Source organism: Ictidomys tridecemlineatus, chromosome 9 (genome assembly GCF_052094955.1).
Source record: "Ictidomys tridecemlineatus isolate mIctTri1 chromosome 9, mIctTri1.hap1, whole genome shotgun sequence".
NCBI classification, from domain to species: Eukaryota; Metazoa; Chordata; class Mammalia; order Rodentia; family Sciuridae; genus Ictidomys; species Ictidomys tridecemlineatus.
In genome coordinates, this window is record NC_135485.1 from 4,530,701 (window position 1) to 4,549,969 (window position 19,269).

The 19,269-nt window shown below is 48.2% G+C and overlaps 1 protein-coding gene across 21 annotated transcripts in view; it reads left to right on the forward strand.

Moving 5' to 3' along the window:
* Jakmip1 (janus kinase and microtubule interacting protein 1) overlaps positions 1 to 19,269 on the forward strand; it is a 143,408-nt gene that overhangs the window by 70,033 nt on the left and 54,106 nt on the right. For 18 of the 21 annotated variants that reach the window (XM_078021005.1, XM_040292679.2, XM_040292678.2 and 15 more), the window contains 2 exons: positions 1,505 to 1,771; positions 7,971 to 8,465. In XM_078021005.1, coding sequence (XP_077877131.1) covers positions 1,643 to 1,771; positions 7,971 to 8,465 — 624 coding nt within the window. In that variant the 5' untranslated portion in view covers positions 1,505 to 1,642. The remainder of the gene's footprint in view (positions 1 to 1,504; positions 1,772 to 7,970; positions 8,466 to 19,269) is intronic. The other 3 variants (XM_040292691.2, XM_040292692.2, XM_021722118.3) reach the window with 1 other exon arrangement.

Genomic DNA, 19,269 nt, shown 5'->3' on the forward strand with positions numbered 1-19,269 from the left:
GAAGCAGTGTCCCTGTTGGAGAGGAGCCGCCTTCACTTCAGGTGGTCTCCGTCATAGCCTTCCAGGCTAGTCTGCATGGCTCCCTGTGCCCAGGGCTGCCTGCTTAGGCTGTGCTGCATCAGGAGCTGCGGCCTACAGCACTGGGCATCTGCAGCTTGCCCAATGCACTGGCATTGATGAGGCCTCAGCGCACCTCCTCCTGGAAGCCATGTCCTGTGCTTTATGCCCCTCTCCCCAGCCCCCACCCACAAACTGAAGTTTCACTGACTCCATTGTTGCTGAATGCAGTGGCCAGTTTCTGGCCTGAGGAGCTTCCTGTTAGCTTCCCTGGCTCTTCTTCTCTGTTTACAATCTTCTTGCATGATCTTCCTTGACTTCTCCAGGCCATCTGACCCAGCACCACCACCCTCTAGCTGTGTGGCTGAACGTAGCTTACTTTACTTCTCTGCTTTCATGTCCTCATCTGTAAGGGCGTAATAACTAACCTACTTTGTCAGGGGTCCCAAGGACTTCAGGACAGGATCCCTGGCTCCTGTCTTGGGATCTGGCACACACTCAGTGCCTCATGATTGTTCCCTGTTGTTACTGAGCCATTTATTCACTCATTCCACAAGTCTTTATGCAGAGCCTTTTACATGCACAGAAGAGGCAGCAAGGAACAAAACAGACCCAGGTATATGTACTTGGAACTTACATCCTAGGGAAAATAGGAAGTAAGTAAACATACATTTTGTCATGGAAAGCACAGCAGGGCACGGAGAGGGGAAGTGGCACTGTGGTGCACTACTGAGACCCAGCAGTGTGGCCGCATTAGTGCAGAATTTGGAGGTGGGAGTCAGGGTACAGCTTTTGCTCCCCCAGTTCCAGCTGTGGACCTTGATCAGGGTACTACTATTCTCTCTCTCATTAGCTGTGTGACATGGCTAGCTCTCAGCCAGTGTGTGCCTCAGTTTTCTTGTCTGTGATACTGGTGATACCCTCTATCTGGTAGGGGAGAAACCACTAACCTTATGAGGTCTAAACCCATTTCTCAAAGTTTGGTCCTCTGACCCTGCTTCAGGAGTATTGGGAGTGTGGGCGGGATATGCAGACTCCACAGACCCTCCCACTCCCTGTTTCAAGTTCTGAGGTGGCCTGGGACCTGCATTTGGAAATAAATACTCTGGTGATGCATGTTCACTGAGGTCTGAGACCATGATCTACAGTTGTGAAGATCGGGTACTTTTGTCCTGATGAGGGCTATGCTGGGATGAAGTTATGCAAGACGTGGTCACCCGGAAACACCACCTGGGAAGCTTGCTAGAGATTCAAGTTGGATTATCAGGGATGTTGAACTCTGCTCTTAACAGCTTCCAAGTGATTGTGGAGCAGTGAGGAGCACTGGGTTAGACCTGTGAGTGGAGGACATCCTTCAGCGGGGATAGGTGCTATGCCCACAGGTGGTAGCTGTCAGGGGATGCCAGTCCCATCTCATTTGCTAACTCACTTTCCCTCCTTCCCCTAGGATCCCAAGTGATGGTGGTTTACATGGAGGATGAATTGAATGCTGCGCGACTGGCTAGCACGGGGGCGGTGGTCTCTTTGCCTGCAGGTGGGCGGGCGTGAAGCTTAGGATCTCAAGAGTTTCAACCCAAGAGGAAGCATGTCTAAAAAAGGCCGGAGCAAGGGCGAGAAGCCCGAGATGGAGACGGATGCAGTACAGATGGCCAATGAGGAGCTGCGGGCCAAACTGACCAACATTCAGATTGAGTTCCAGCAGGAAAAGAGCAAGGTGAGAGGGCTGGGTGGTGACACTCAGAGGATGATATTGCCAGGGACGTGTGGGGAGGGCATGTTTGCAGGCTGGAGCAGGATGGGCCCCTCCCCTGGGTCCCTCTCTCTCTGGGCCTCAACTTACCCCTCATCAGAATAATATCAGCAGAGCCACATAGAGTGCCAGATGGGACCTGTCAGGCTGTGTGACTTCCCATGTTTCAGTTTCCCTGCAAGACAGGGTGATGATAGTGCTTCAGTGGGTTGCTGTCAGGACTTAGTACCACGTGAAGAACTTGGAAGGGGCCTGGTCCATACCATGAGCTGTTTTGTGCTCTCAGGGCATGTCTGAGCCTTGGAGCCACTCAGGACAGTGGCTTGCTGGGTGATGGCAGACTGTGGGAGTACAGCTAGGGCAGAGCCATTATGTGTGGCCTGTAACTCCCACAAGGGAGGAGCCCAGCTTTCCAATCCCACAGACCTGGCTTCACCCTCAGCTTGGCCCCTACCTGGCCTCACTGTCTTGGGCAAGTGACCTAAGGTCTCCAAACCTCTGCATCCTCAGCTTGCACACGGCATGACAATTACTGCCCAGTTCAAGGTTGTCATAAAGATCTCAGGTGTGATAAAAAGCCCTGTCAGTGTCTGTTGCCCAGGCACTGCCCTGGTCATTTTTGTTGGCATGGCTCTGACTTGGGTGATCTGAGGGCAGAGCCAGCCAGGGGCTCTGTGAGCACAGGAAAAGGTAGACAACTGGGCCTGTACCTGGGTGGCTTGAGATGTTGACGGTCTGGCCTTTGCAAGGTTAAACCAAATCCCTGCCAAAGTCCCTGGAGCACAGGGGGTGGCTGCCTGGGAACTACAATTGGTGCCTATGTTAAGAAGCACTGGGGCCCAGGCAGCTGCTGAGTGTAGGGGTGGGGGCCACTCCTGGCCTTGGCCCTGGCTCCATTCCCAGGTCAGGATGGCTGCATAGAGAGCAGAGACTTGGGTCAACTTGGAGAGGGAGTGAGGAAGGCCTGGCTTCGGGAGTGTAGGGGTCGATGCAGACCCCCTTACTCCTGGGTGTTCAAGAGATTGGACCTGGTGAAGTAGCCCCTTCCAGCTGTGTTTGCTGGTGGTGCTGACCTGTGCACACCATGCCAGTCAGGAGGGGTTCACTTGCTGGGATCCTCTAGGGCTGAGAGCTGAGAGTTGAGTGCCCAGGCTGCAGGGGCTGGTATGTGTGTCCAGAAGCAGCAGCAGCAGCTGTGGGGAAAACTGCACATCCAAGTCTGCTGCCTAACCATGAAGCCATGTAACTGCCCCTGCCTCAGTTTTCCCATCTGTAAAATGGAGGGCTTCTAATGTGTCTGTTTTCCTGGGCCATTTGAGGAAGAGTATGACAGTCAATATAAGGCCTGAGGTTGTCCATTACCTGCTCTCACTTGGCAGCCTGTTTCTAACATCTGGGCCTGCCATGTAGACAGCATCCTGTACCTGAGAGGTGTCATGGCCTCACAGTGACCTGTATGGTCAGGTGTGGCTTCCTGTCTCTGTGGGTGAGAAAGTTAGGGCTCAGAGGGAGAGGTGACATGCTCAGGTATATTGCCTGAGTCTACCTTGCCAGCCAGCAGGGACAAGGTGCCACACTGGGCTGCTTAAATAAACAGGGACTTATGGTGTCACCACAGCAGGCTGGAAGTCTGAGGTCAGGTGTCCTGGGCTCACTCCTACTGAGACCCTTCTCCTTGGCTGTGCTGTCTTCGTCTTCCTGTGGACCCACATGGTTTTCTTCTGCGTGTTGGTGTCCTTATCTCCTTTTCTTATGAGGACACAAATTGGAGTGGATTAGAGCCCATCCTGATGGCCTCATTTTAATTTGATTACATCTTTAAAGGCTCTGTTTCCAATATAGTCACCTAGAGGTCTGAGTGTCAGGACGGGGTGGGGTCCAATTCAGCTCCTCTGCCAGGTCAGCACAGCTATAGGTGGTACTGGTAGGTGAAGGCCAGACCTGTGGGAGTCCCCTGTCACCAGGCTGCCCCCCTCCCTCTGGGACACGAGGAAATTCTCACATGAACGCATCTTGCCTGCTCAAGTTCTCCATCCAGCCCCCTTGTGGCCTCCTCTGTAGGACTTTACCCATCCGGTCAGTTGGAGAATATCTGTTCAGAAAGAATTTGGCAATGTGCTCTCTCTGGCTGTTTCCAAAAGCATAACTGTAAATTTTACAATTACATTTAAGTGTTAGTTTTGTATGATCTAATAATAACTCAGTGTTACATTTATAGTGTCATTATTTTAACAAAGGACCCATTGAACACTGCAGGGCAAGGGAGTGTGGTAACTGTATCTGTTCATCTTTGGCCTTGTGTGCATGCTGTGTGCCTGGGCTGGGTGACATGCCTTTGGCAGTGACTGCGGAACAGCCCGTCTGTGGAACAGCCCGTGCCCTCAGTTAGGGTGGTGCAGGATTCCGGGGAGCCAGTGGCAGCACAGCACGGGCACGCTGCATCAGAGTTCTTAGGAAACCTGCAGAGTGAAAGGGCCTGTGGAGGCTTCATAGTGGCCATTTTGGAGGCAGAAGCGAAAGGTGTTCACGCAGTTCCGAGTGTCCAGCAACACCCGCGAGCCTTCTGAGGCCAGTCAAGGACCAGGCCAGTGGGGCGGTGTTCCTGACCTAGAGAGGCCCACCGTCTGGGGTGATGTGAAGAGAGGGTCAGTGTGCCAGGCCACAGCCCCTCACCAGCTGGGCATTTCTTCATTCTCGCCGTGACCAGCACACTTTGGTCTGGATTTGTGCTGGGCCAGGCACTTATCTGAAGTGAGAAAAAGTGAGTTGGACCTCAGCCTGTCCTCAAAGGCTGCTGACTTCTGTGGTGGTGGGTGGAAGGCTTGGTATTTGGGTGTATCCTGAGTAGTGATGGAGTAGATTGTGTTGGGCACTGGAGCCCAGGGAGGTGCTGACCCTGGGACTGAGGAAGCCTTCCTGCCATGCTGAGTTTGGAGGGAAGGTGAGGGGAGGTCCCCAGATGAGGGGCCAGCTTGCAGGAAACTAGGGCACATCTGGGGTGGGAGCCCACAACTCCTGTTGCTGTTGTGGAGGCTGTAAGGGAGGCTGTTGTTATTTGTGACCTCTACCAGTGGTTCAAACTTCCACTTTTTCCTTAGCTCAGTCCTGAACCAGTTATCAAGTACCAGCTGTGTACCTATCTTTTTCTGAGAAGCAGCAATTCAGTGACTCCGGGTCCTCTCCTGGGGCTTGTGCCGGGAACAAACACCAGGAGATTCTTATACTTTTAACTGAATAGTGGGACGTACCCAGAAGAAATAGCAGCAGGAGCAGGGGTGGACAGCAGTGGGTTCTGGAGTGGCCTGTTGGAAGGTGTCGTCAGCAAAGGGTTCAGGGGAGGTGCCACTAAGTGTGGTGGGTGGGCTGGAAGAACAGACAGAGGCATGCCAAAGGCGTATCTCAAGGAGTCCAGGCTGCAGCAGGCAGTGGTGTGGCCGGAGCCGGATGATTATGGCCAAGGGTAGGAGATGGATCAGAAGAGCACAAGGCTCAGTCCTGTGGGCCGGGTAGGACTTAGGCTTGAGTTGTAAGTACTATGGACCTCCTGATGATTTCTTTTTTTTCTTTTTTTTGCTTATTTTATTTTACATTTTTCTTGTGTGTTTAGTCATTTTAGTGTGTCAGTCTGGACTCATGGATACGTGGGCTGCATTCTGGATATAAACCAACAGCCTCTTTGTTCTGTGGCTCAGGCTGTCCCAGCTTTGGCTGTGGTGCCTGTGTGCCTGTGATACCCCCATCATTGTGGAGGTTTTGTGTTGATTTTGTTTGTGTTTTTAGCTCTTATTTTATGATGTTCATCTTGCATACTTCCTGCCCCCATCCTGGAATCTGCCATTTCTCCCGGAGCCCTGACTCCAATTATGGGAGAATGGTGTTAGACACCAGGATCTGGGCACTGGTGTGCTTGCAGCCATGGGAGTGCCCCACTTCTAGACCCTCTCAGCCAAGAGCTAGGAGAGGTGTGCTATGTGTATGTACACGTTATCTGTAAATGTTTCTGCATGTGGCACCTGTGACTGCATGAACTTAAACCTGAGTTCTTGCTGATGTCCCAACACTAGCTCACGGCCATATGCATCATTCCAGCCCCTTCTTTCTTGTCTGAAGCCCCCTACTCCCAACAGTGAGAAGCTAGCTTCCCCCATTCTCCATCCACTCTCTTAGTTGTTCTGCACACATACACATCGTAGTTCCAGAAGAATGAGCCTGTACCCTGTGTGATCTGGAAGGCCTGCAGTAATGAAGGTGTGTGACTCCATCCTGCTCTGTGCACAGGTGTGGCGGGACAGCCTGGGAGGGTTTCTGCCTGGGCAGGAGCAGGAGGTGCCAGCTGAGCTGAGCCAGATATTGCAGGTGCAGAGGGCAGGATGGAGTCACACATCCTCATTACTGTAGGCCTTCCAGATCACACCCTCTCTACCTGAGACTCTACCTGACGTGCAAACCCTGGAGCACAATGACAATGCTCGTGTATCCCCCAGTGACTCTCCACATCCCTCCTTTCAGCATCCTCTGAGGCAGCTGCTGATGTTGCTCTTCACAGAAAGGAAGCCAAGGTTGTGGGAGGTTGTGTAGTCATGGTTCTTCAGAGACTAGAACACACATACACACACATGTTCTGATACTCTAAATAAAGAAGCATATGCATGTATACACAGGTAGACACATAATATTCAGAATGAGAGAGATGTTTTTAAAGCATTGTCTTTTGCCGTGGGGGCTGGCAAAGTGTGTAGGTGGGCTAGCAGGCTAGAATCTCCAACAGGGCTGATGTTGCAGTCCAGGGAGTCTGAAACTGACTGGAGGCAGAATTCCTTTTTCCAGAGGAATCATCAGTCTTTTCTCCCAAGATCTTTAACTGATTGGATGTGGCCCATCTGCAGTTGAAGGGCCATTTGCTTTACTCAGAGCCTACTAGTGTAAATGTTAATCTCATCTAAAAATACCTTCACAACATCATCTAGGGTGATAATTGACCAAATGACTGTTGGTGCTATGGCCCAGTCAGGTTGACACAGAAAGTTGACCATCACAGAGGTTAAGTAATCTGCTCAGGGAAATAGCTCATCATAGTAGATCCAGATCTAAAGGGGTATTATTCTTCTGACCCCAGAGCACTGTCAACACTATTCAGGGAGGTGAGGACCATGTATGTGGTCTTCTAGAAGAAAAATGCCAGAAGCATTTTGTCCATGACCGGGGAAATATTTAATGTCTTGGCCCCTGCACTGAGTCCATCAGGAGGACTGGTTCCAGTGCTCACGTGAGGGGATCAGGGAGCCACTGGTTGCCTCGTGTGTTTGATGGAAGGAGACGTGGTCTTGGGTTTGCCTGGGGGGTTTCATGTGCTTCTTTTCCTGCTGTTATAAGAAAGGGTTTATTGATACCCAGATGACATTGTCAAACTCACTTATAATTAACTTTACCACGGGGTGCTATAGACCAGGTGTGGTGTGGGGGAAATGCTGCCATTTTCTGTGGAGCAGCCCATTCATCAGAGGCAGCTGGTTGCAGTGTCCCAAGCCTGCCCTTACCTGGAATGGGGTTTTAATATAGGGTTCTGTGGAACCAGAGTATTTAAACGAAAAGCACCAATGAGGGTTTTCTTAACACTCCCTGGGCACATTTTACAAATAGGGTTTCAAATGGCTGATTGGAGGGTTAGATTCAGAAGGGGCTTGTAGCCAGCAATTCAGGAGTCCCAGGCCCCTGAGGCAAGGGTGCTCTGGAGAGGCCCCCAGCCAGAGCGCACCTCCCTAGGAGCCTGGCCTCCCCCTTCCCTCTCCGCCACCTCTGCCCCCTCTTGTTTGGGTCAGAGTCTCTCACAGGGGCCATGGAATGGTTTTCCGGTTTGGAATCTGCTCAGCCTGGTGAGAGCTGGTGTGTCCTTCCTCATGAGTTCCAGGATGAAGGGGTTTCCATGCTTGGCCCTCCTTTCCAACATCCTCAGGTGGTGTTCCCCCTCCAAGGAAAATCTCAAAAATCACCTAGTAGGACAGATCCTGGTGGGGCTGGTGGGGGGGGGGTCAGCACGGTTGAGTGGTCCAGGGGGCATTGGAGGTGGGCATTTGGGAGGGTCTCAGGGGCGTGGGAGGCTGTGGCCAGGGCACCACCGGCTTCCCTGCCCGTGTCCCTGCCGACTCTCATGTTCTGGCTGCAGGTGGGCAAGCTGCGCGAGCGGCTGCAGGAGGCCAAGCTGGAGCGTGAGCAGGAGCAGAGGCGGCACACTGCTTACATCTCTGAGCTCAAGGCCAAGCTGCACGAGGAGAAGACCAAGGAGCTGCAGGCGCTGCGCGAGGTGCTCATCCGGCAGCACGAGCAGGAGGCAGCCCGCACGGCCAAGATCAAGGAGGGCGAGCTGCAGAGGCTGCAGGCCACGCTGAACGTGCTGCGCGACGGCGCGGCTGACAAGGTCAAGACCGCGCTGCTAGCTGAGGCTCGTGAGGAGGCGCGCAGAGCCTTCGACGGCGAGCGTCAGCGGCTGCAGCAGGAGATCCTGGAGCTCAAGGCAGCGCGCAAGCAGGCAGAGGAGGCGCTCAGCAACTGCATGCAGGCCGACAAGACCAAGGCGGCAGACCTGCGCGCTGCCTACCAGGCACACCAGGAGGAGGTGCACCGCATCAAGCGCGAGTGCGAGCGCGACATCCGCAGGCTGGTACGTCGCCCTGCACCCCTACGCCCACTCACAGCTTCCTGAGGGGTTTGGAGGACCCATAACACTCTGACTTTGTTTAAGGGTCTGGGGTTGCAGCCAAGTCCCCACCAACCCAGGCTAGTAAGGAGGCTTTGGGGTGCAAGTCTCCTCATTGGGTGTGGTCCTTGGACGGTCATCAAACCCCCGGAGTTGGTGTCCTCATCTGGAGGTTAAGGCTTACAGATAGGGTAGGGCTATGGTAAGAAAGTGTTGTCGCGGATGTGTGTGAAGGCACAGGCGTTCATCTAATTTACTTTAGTTAACTATCAGCTGGCCAAACCTCCGGTTGCCCAGGTGAGTCTGCCTGCCAGCTAGCTGTTGCAATAGCTGGGGAAAAACCTGTTGCAAATAATCAGATTTTTAAAGAAATCAGGGAAACTGTGAAGCTATGAGGTCTAGAAGAAAGAGCCTTTCTGGGGTGAACTGAAAGTCCCTGCAGCCTTTCTCAGGGCAATCTGTCTGGGGGAGGAGGAGGGTCTTGTCTCAAGCAGAGATTCTGCTGGGGACTGAGATGACTAGGACTTTTTCCACCTCTCAGGGTTAACTTTACCACCGGGTGCTTTCTTCATGAAAGTGGAAACCAGACCAGGCCAGTTTGCTCCATAGAATATTCTCTTGAGTTCTGAGGTGATGTGAGAATCCAGTGAGCCAAGAGGTAATAGATAAGCTCTGTTGACATGGGAGACAGAGCATGGTGAGGGAGGGCCCCTGAAGCAGGCATGGCCAGCCTGCCCGGCAACACACTTGACTGACCCTGTGGGGTGCAAGAGGCTGAAGAGCTAAGTAAGTGGGGTTCTCCAACTGGACAAAGGACAGTGTTTACAAGGTTGCATCTTCAGGAAGATTCAGGGTAGGTGGAGACATCAGAGGAGGGGACCCAAGCACCATGCAGACCCTGACCAAGATAGAGCCACTCAGACTGTGTTGAGGCCAGAGACTTCAGGGCAAAAGGGATCCTAACGATCCTCAAAGACAGCGCCTCTCTCTGTTTTGGCAAGGTCATCATGCTTTCTTCCTGGGCCAGGATATTGCCCATTTCTTCTTACCTCCTTGGCATGAATGTGCTGATTCCATTTTCTTGGTGAACTTGAGGGTCCATTTGTTCTGGAGACCTTGAGCAGAGCCACACACCTTAGATCGTGTCCTCTACAAAACTGAGGCCCTCTGCTTGCTTATGTTCTTGGTCACCTTATGACCTGTTGAGACCATGGCTATGAGGTGGTGTGGAGCCACAGCTGCTGCTCTTCAAAGGTTGCTAGGCAGGGACAGTTCTTAGTCATTAAGGGTCAATTAAGAAAACTTCATAAAGTATAAAAGAAAAACGTGTCAAACCTAAAAGGCAAAATGGACAAATCCACAGTTTAGCTGGAGATTAACAGATTTCTGTCAGCAAGCCCTGGAACATGCAGATGAGAAAATGAATGATGATGTGTGGGATTTAAGTAGCATGATTAACCAACGTGAACCAAACTGACTTAAAACCACATTGCAACCAACTGTTGAGCACGGTTCTTTTCAAGGGAACATGGTCCACTTTAATCAAAATGGTCTGCATTTCAAAATTTGTAGGTTGCCTTTAATCAGCCCAGAGAGTAAAACACATTCTAGATAAAAAAGAAGAAATGCTGGAAACCAAACACCTAAGCTTCTATCTTAAGAAGAAATTGAAAGAACAGCCAATAAAACTCCCAGAAAGCATGATGAAGGAAATCAGAGAGCAAGAATCACTGCAACAAAATCAATAAAGGCTTAAAATTTGTAAGTTAATTAAAATTTATAAATTGATAAACCCATAGCAGTACTGTCGAAAGGAAGACGTGACCATAATTTGCCAGTATAAAAAAGGTGAAGATGAACACCACAGCTCTTGCAGACCCTGAAACACCATGAGAGTACACCAAGATCTCATTGCAGACGGATGGCACATCTGCAAGCAGTCACAACTTCCCCAAGACCCAGGACAGGGCAGGCAGAGCACCTGAGTAGTCTTAGACCTGTTAAGGAAACTAAGTCACTAATTTACAGTCTGTTCATCCACAGAAAGCCCAGACCCAGGTGGCCTCACGGGCAAAATTGTCCAAGTATTTAAGGAAGAAATAAAATGAATTCTATAGGATGTAGTCTTCCTGAAAATAGACAGTAACAGACTCTACCTCTCTTACAAAGCCAGCATCATTTCAAAACTAACGACAACCGGGGGTGGAGGTGCATGCCTGTAATTCTAGCAGCTGGAGAGGCCGAGACAGAAGAATCGCAAGTTCAAAGCCAGCTTCAGCAATGGCAAGGTACTGAGCAATGAGTGAGACCCTGTTTCTAAGTAAAATATAAATTAGGACTAGGAATGTGGGCCCAGTGGTTGAGTGCCCTGAGTTCAATCCCTGGTACCCCTCCGCCACAAAAAGATCCAACAACAGTACAAGAAATGAAAACATCTTGGGTTAGCTCTTACAAACATGTAATAATAATAATAAGATGTCAACAAATTAAGTCTAGCAATATTAGAAAGGCTAGTAAATCATGATCAAGTTGAGTTTATTCTGGGAATATAAAAATTAGCTTAATATTCTAAAAATCAATGAATATAATTCACTAAGTAATATAATCAAGGATGGAAAGACCCATATAAATTAAGTCACTAATTTATAGGTAGGCACTTTAATAGGCTAGAAAAAGCATTTTACAAAATTCGGCTTCATGGTATAAACTCTTAGCAGATCAGAAGTAGAATGGAGTTTCTCTATCCTAATGAATTGTTCTACTGAAAACTTACTAATAACCTACATAATTATGAAATATTTAACATTTTCCACCCATAGTCAAGGCCAAAACAGAATGACCATTATCATCAATGTTCTGTTCAACATCGTACCAGCTAGGATGTCAAATGCAAAAACCACAAAAGAAATAAAAGTTTTAAAGATTGAAAAAAGGGCAAACACACTTGAATCAAACTGTGAAAGATGATGTATTAAGAACTGTGTAATGTTTTGAACGACCAACAATAAAAAAAAAATAATAAAATAAAATTACATTGCTATATAAAAAAAAAAAACTTAAAAACTATAGTAGTAGGCTGGGGATGTGGCTCAAGTGGTAGTGCGCTCGCCTAGCATGTGTGAGGCACTGGGTTATCTTCTCAGCACCACATAAAAATAAAATAAAGATATTGTGTCCATCTAAAACTAAAAAAATAAATATTAAAAAAAGAAAAAAGGGAAAACTCATCATTTGAGTTTTTGATGCTTTGTGCTATAGAAAACCCAGGAGACCTGCCTTGGTCTATTCCTGCTGGTATAACAAAATACCAGAGTCTGGGTAATTAATGAATGAAAATCACATATTTCTCACAGTTCTAGAGGTTGAGAAGTTCCGGATCAAGATATCAGCAGGTCCTTTGTCTGGAGAGGGTCCAGCAGCCCTGCTCCCAAGATGGTGCCTTGAATGCTGTGTCCTCACACAGCAGAAGGGACTGCAGGGCAAAAGGGGCAGGCAGCTCCCTCACATCTCTTGTGTGAAGTCATCAGTCTCATCACTTCCTGAAAGCCCCTCCTCTCAGGACCATCATGTTGGCAGTGACATATCCACATTGTCATGGTGGGACACATTGAGATCATCATAGGAAAATACAGACTGCTAGTATTAATAAGTGAATTCATCAAAGTCTGCAGATACAAGGACAATACACCAAAATAAATTTTGTTTCTATATACCAGCAATGAACAAGTGGAAAATTAAAAAGTAGCATTTAAAATAGAGCACCAAAAAATTAAATACCTAGGAATTAGTCTATTGAGAATTATATCAGATTTCTATCCTGAAAATACAACATTGCTGAGAAAAATTAAAGGAGACATAAATAAATGGAGAGATTATTTTTATTTATTAGAATACTTAATGTAGATATCAGTTCTCCCCAGTTGATTTGTAGGTTCAATTCAGTGGGTTCCAAAATCCCAGCAGAGTTTTTTTGGTAGACATTGACAACACATTCTCAATGATATAACAACCGAAAGGACCTGGAATCACAGTCTTGAAGAGGAAAAAATTTGAGGTCTCATAAGACCTACAGCAAAGCTTACTCCAAACTTGTAGTAATCAACACAGGCAGAAGGATGGACAGGTCAAAGGAACAGAAGGATCCAGACACAGACCTACTCATTAGTGGTCACTTGATGTAGGAGTTCAGTAGGGAAAGGATGATCTTCCAGTAAACAATGTTGAAACAGGATGATCTGTAAGGAAAGAAGAAAAGAATATTGATGCCCGTGTCATTCATCCTCAAAGATTTGTCTATTCAAAGTGGCCATAGACAAAAATGAAGACACAAGAAGCAGCCAGGAGACTATTTTCATGGTCTGGATGGTGAACACTTCTTAAGCAGGATGGAGGTGCACTGAGCACCTGAGTCCACTACTCACAATATTGTCCATTATTCAGAAAACAGTGCACCTTGGACACTAAAGAATTTCTGTGCATCAGAGGACACTAGTAAGAGGCAAGGCAAACTAAAGACTGGGAGAAGATATTTTTCAAGATGTATACCATAAAAAATTTTTGTTTAGATTATAACATCAACTATAAAACAATATGAAAAATAACTTGGTTGAAAATTAGGCAAAAAGCTTGAATAGGTGCTTCAAAAAGATATTTAAATAACTAATAAATCAATGAAAAGAGTCTCAAACTTATTGAACATCAGGGAAACACAAAAAGTAAGTATCATTTTTATGCCCACTAGATTGACTATAGTACTTTTTAAAAAACCAGGTCACAGGGGCTGGGGATGTGGCTCAAGTAGTAGTGCGCTCGCCTGGCATGCATGAGTCACTGGGTTCGATCCTCAGCACCAAATAAAAATAAAATAAAGATATTGTGTCCACCTAAAGCTAAAAAAATAAAAAAATTTTTTAAAACCCAGGTCACAGCAGATATTGACTAGCATGGGGATCAGTGGGAACCCTCATATGGTTATATGGAGTAGCCCATGTAATCAGTGGCAGTTTTTTAAACATAAATTCAGTTACCAACTCAGTAGGTCCACTCCTAGGTGTCTATCCAAGAGAAAAGAAAACATATGCCTGTTGAAAGACCTATATGTAAGTGTTCCGAGTAGTATTATTCCTAAAAGTTGAACAATGGAAACAAGCCAATGTCCATCAATTGCTGAATTGATAAGATATGGTGTATGTGCATATAGAATGCTTCTCAGCAATAAAAAGGGGTGAACGATTAGTACATGCTACACAGTGGAAGAACCTCAGAAGCATTATGCTAACTAAACAAGAGAGGCTGGACCCCTAAGACCATGAGGAGCCTGGCCTATTTATATGAAATGTCCAGAACAGTCATGTTTGCAGACATACATTGGTGGCGGACCAGGGTTTGAAATGTGTATGAAGGATCTTACTGGAGTCATGGGAACATCCTAAAACAGATTCTAATGATGGTTATACAATTGGCAAACTTATTAAAAGTGGGTTTGTGAGAGGATTTTGTGATATATAAATTATACCTAAAATGTTTAAAATAACAGAAATCTGGAAAATTTAAATCACATAGATGAAGGTTTAATTGCAGATTCTGTATTTGTATTAAAAAAGTCACCCATATTTATCAGAGGAAAAAAGCACATGAGACAACTCTCTGCAGCTACCAGGCGGCTAAATTAAAAAGGTTGATAGGACCAAACAAGAAGGGTATTGTGTTAGCAGATTTCTTCACAGTGACAAAATACCCTTGATAAATAAACTTGAAGGGAGGAACGTTTCAGCCCATGGTCATTCGGTGCTGCTGCTCTGGGCCTGTGGTGTCACAGTACATCATCATGGTAGGACATGTGGTAGAGGAGGCCTGTTCACCTCATGGTGGCCAGGAGGCAGGTGTGTGGGGGGAGGCAGGGTCCAATATCCCCTGAGGACATACTCTAGCCTCCTGACTTCCTCCCATTAGGCCCTGCCTCCTGAAGGTTCCACCATCTCCAAACAGGTACCACAGGCTGATGGCCAGGCCTTCAGCACATGGCTTCAGGAACATTCTAGATCCAATCCATAGCAGATGTACAGTCATTAGAACTCTGATTTCTCGTATATTAAAGTGATGAACAGAAAAAGTCCATATACAGCCACAACAGTGTTCAAAAAATAAGAGTGAAATAAGTACATTTTCAAATTGAAGATCACCAAATATATTAAAGGAAGTTCACAAGGCAAAGAACAGTGCCAAATAGAAATTTGGTTCTATAAGAGAGGAATGAAGAGTTTTGGAAATGAGTAAATGAGGTAGTACATGGCTACCTATTTTTCTTAATTTCTTTCGAATACAAGTGACTGTCAAAAGCAGAATAATAACAATGTACTTTGGAGTTTATAGCATAAGCGGAAGTAGAATGTATAAAACAATAGCACATGGGACAGAAATGGGTCTTGGCGGTAGTTGCAAACATAAATGGGCTAAACTGGTTCAATAATGTGGATGTGTTCTGCAGCTGTACATATACATCCACGTGTCTGATTGGATACAAAGTCACACTTCAACTCTAGAGACCCACTACCCTGAAGTACAAGGGTTGACAGTTTGCTGTGTGAACAGTGAGCATAGTAGTAGGGTGAATGCCATGTGGTCCGTCCCTGAAAGGCTGGGCAGCAATGTGAAGGAAGGACTTTCTGACACATAGAGAATGAATGAATCTCCTGGACATAATGCTAGAAAAAAAATCAGCCTTAAAAACCACCACTTTATGATTCTGATTTAGTCAGATTTTTCACTGCTGGGACCAAAATTTAAAACAAGAACAATTTTAGAGGAGAAAAAGTTTATTTGTGTCTCCCATTTTCAGAAGTCTCAGTCCACAGATAGATGATTCTCTTGCTCTGGGCCTCAGGTGAGGCAGAACATCATGGTGGAAGGGCATGGAGGAGGAAAGTGGCTCCAGTCAGGAAAACCAGGAAGCAGAAAGACTTTTCTCACCAAGTATAAAATATATACCCCAAAGGCCTGCCCCAGTGACCCCCCTCTCCAGCCACACCCTGCCTCCCTGCAGTCACCACCCAGTGGTTATACAACTTGATTATACACCTACAAATCCACTCTTAATAAGTTTGCCAAGTTGTATAACCTGTTGTATAACCAGTTAATCCCTATCAGGGGATTAATGCACTGATTAGGCTAAAACTTTCATCACTCCAATCATTTCACCCCTAAACTTTCTTGCACTGTCTCACACTTGAGCTTTTGGGGGACACCTCATATCTAAACCATAACAGATTTCATTTATGTGGTCAAACCATCCCCAGTGCTGGAAACAAGGGTGTGTGGATTAGCTGGGGATGGGTGGACATGGAAAGCAGGGGCTATCTGGGGTGTGAGGAACATTCTATATTTTGTGTGTTCAGATACAGGCGGTTCTAATTGGCATGGTACCATGTGAAATGGGACTCACGCATATCAGTACCATGCCCTCATTTTGCTTGTTCCTGTGGTGACTACATCGGATCTGTCACTGCAGAGCCATGCAGTGTGAGGACTTAGTTCTGCTTTGCACACCTCTCCATCACAGGAGTGCTATGGAAAGTGAGGGCTACCTGTACGCTCAGAAATTGTTCTAAACTTGATCTGTGTGTACTCCTTCCTGCATTTATGTTATAAGTCAACTGAAATAAGATATTAAAAGAAAAATGAATTACCAACATCATTAGGATTCTTGAGGGCCTAGTACAAGCACTCTATTTTTTATATTCTGTGCTGATTCTCAACCAGTTGAAGAATAAGACAAGTGTCAGCAGAGGGAGATGCAAATGGTCTCCTTTATTACTGACAGAGAAGGCTAGAAAATGCCATTTTCTGAAAGGAGCCAGAATGGCCTTCTGACTTGTAGCCATGATGGCAGCTTATTTGATAGAGCCTCTGAATCTTGAAGCAGACACAGTTCCCTGAGTCCTGCCCCCTGCTGGTCCAGGAGAAGCAGGAGGGCAAGGACATGAGGCCCCCATGTGCAGGCCCTGGATGGCTGAGCACCAGTAACTGAGCCTGTCGGGGAGAAAGGGTTGGGATGGGAAGGCCAGGAGAAGGCAGGGAGACCCTGGGCTCCTTGTGAACCCCAGGGGTGGTGCAGAGGCGCTTCCCTAACAAGCAGCATGGACAGACTGTCCTCACCCTGTCCTTCAATCAAATGGAGCCAGTAAGGGAAGCAAATCTGAGAATTGATTGACTCAGGAAACTGAGAGCAATGTCTGGCTATGGCACTGCTGCATGGAGGCCTAGAGGAGGCTTGGGCCTGGTCTTTCTCCACTCTCAACTCTGCTTTCCTCTGAGTTGGCATCACTGCCAGACTATGGGAATGAGATAGCTGAGCGGCAGGACCTTTGCTAGCTCAAAACCTGTGGTGTTGGTTTCCAGGCAGAGCCTGCTAGGGGTGCTGAGTGGTGTTGGACTATGCCAGCTGACCCCACAGAGTGTGTGGAAGAGGCCGCCTATGTGAGGCTCCTGAGCTGAGTGTGGGGACGGCCCGCAGGAGACCCAGGGCAGCAAGCACCAAGCGTCCACAGGCACTGGCAGGGCAGACCCCACCCTGTGCGGGCACTAAGCTGTAGTCACAGCCTCCGCTCCTAGCACTTGGGCCACCACGGTCCAGTCCTGACTCTGCTTTTCTGTCCTGCCAGTGCAAGGAGCCATAAAAGTCATTGCATTTTAGTTATTTTCTCTGGCTCCAGACAGCTCTACAGCTCCTAAGAATATTTTTTAAAAAATTCACCTTCTTGCTCTCACAACTTGATCAAAGGAACGTTGCTTCCCTCCAACTTCCCAGGTGTGGTCTAGCCTGGCTTTGTCTGTGCAAACTTGACTGACCAAACACCATTTGCCCAGTGATGAAAATGAGCACCCCGTGTGCTTGTTGTGGCCAGTGGGTGGTGATGTGTGCAGCCCCACATCCTTCTGGGATTTTGTGAGGTGAAGCACTCATGGCCCCATTTCATAGGCTAGAGTCTGGGGAGGACTTTGTACTCTCTCAGGCCACTGGTCATCTTTAGAACTCGTTTGTAGATGATACTGTGTTAAGGGCAATGTTGAATGAGTTCTGAGAAGAGCCTCGGGGTTGTAGTGACAAAGGTTTGCAGGAGTTCCTGTCCCAGTCCCTCCCTCAGAGAAGGCAGAGCGCAGAGGCCCACAGGGTTAGGAAAACAAGGCAGGCAGGTGGAAACTTTCTAAAAACATGACCATTCACTCCTCAGTGTCTGAAAAGTTTGCCAAGTTTATTAGAAAACAACTGATTTCATCATTAGTCTCACATTAGGACTACCTGGCTCCCAGAGAGGAGGAGCAGTGCCTGTTAGATGAGGTCAGCTCGCAGTGGTGAGGGGAGCAAGGCAGGGGGCGCTCTCCCCTCTGTGGAAGAGCAGCAGGAGGATTCCGAAGAAGAGAAGGCGGAGGTGGGCCTTGTGCAGGTTGCGGGCTGCCTGGGGCCTTCGCACGGGCGCCTCCCTGTGGTCTGATCAGAGTGCCCTTCCCTCAGACTTGGCATGGCTGGCCCTTTCTTATTGAGAAGTCCCCATACCAGTGTCCTCTCTGCAAGGAGACCTGCCCAAGCACCTAGGGACCCCTCTGTTGGGAGGCCTGCCCAGTTGCCCATCTTCCCAGCCAGCCTCCGAGCTGCTCCAGCACCTCTCATCTGAAATGTTTATCTCTCCCTCTTAATTAGTTTCTCTGACGATCTGAGTTCCATGAGGGCAGAGGCTGGTCCGTCTTGTCCCCTTGAGACCTCAGAGCCTGTGCAGTATGGCGCGCTGGCTTCTGGTTAGGGTTCAGCAGGAGGCGTGTTCCTGCCCGAGATGCTCTCATTCCACATCCAGGACTCCACTGAGGGGGCGTGGAGAGATGACACAGTGCAGAATGCGCCCCCATGGCCTCTGCTTCCTGCGTCAGCAGTGGCATTTGTGACAATCATAGGGACGTGGAGGATGAAGTGAGGAAGATACACAGTTGTGTTCTCAGAACTGTCTGTCAGAGAAGCCAGCTGAAGGGAAGCGGGTGGGAAGCAGGGCAGAGATGGCCTGTAGGCTGCTGCTGGTGGGTGTTTCCATCACCCATCCAGAGTCAAGGGCCTCAGTGTGGGGTGAAGATCAGGAGGCCTGGGGCTGCCCAGGCCAGTGAGGGCAGCAGAAGGGAGGAGGGTGGAACCCCCCACTGGGGTGGTGGGACCCTGGAGCCCTGGGCATAAGTGGTGCAGGAAGTCTGTCCTGGTGTGATTATCTAAACTCCCCTCTTGTTTGCTGTGTAATCCCAGGGAAGTTGCTTACCATCTCAGAGCCTCTGATGCCTTATCTATAAAATGGGGGCAATCACATATCTGTTGCAGAGTTATGAGAATTAAATGAGCTAAAGCATCTAGCAGCAAGTTTCTGTAGTAGGAGACATGAAAAATATCTTCTTTCATCACAGGGACAGTGCATATGTAAAAGAAAGAAAATGGGGATGAACTGCATGTGTTTACACAAGTGACGCCAGGACTGAATCTCCAGTGTACCTAGGAATCAGTGCCGAGAGGCTATTTCCATTTTAGGGCCAGGCAGTGTCCCCAGTTCAGGTGCCTCCCAGCACACGTGGCTCTTGTGGCTTCGCCATGGTCTGTGTGGACGGAGCAGCAGGCGCTGTGTGTTCACCTGTTGTCCTGCATCTGCTCAGCCTCACTGCTCAGGCAGGGCTGTTGCCATGACAGCACGTTGGGAAGGCGGCTTCCTGTCGCCCCTCCTTGCAGACAGGCGAGGCTCTG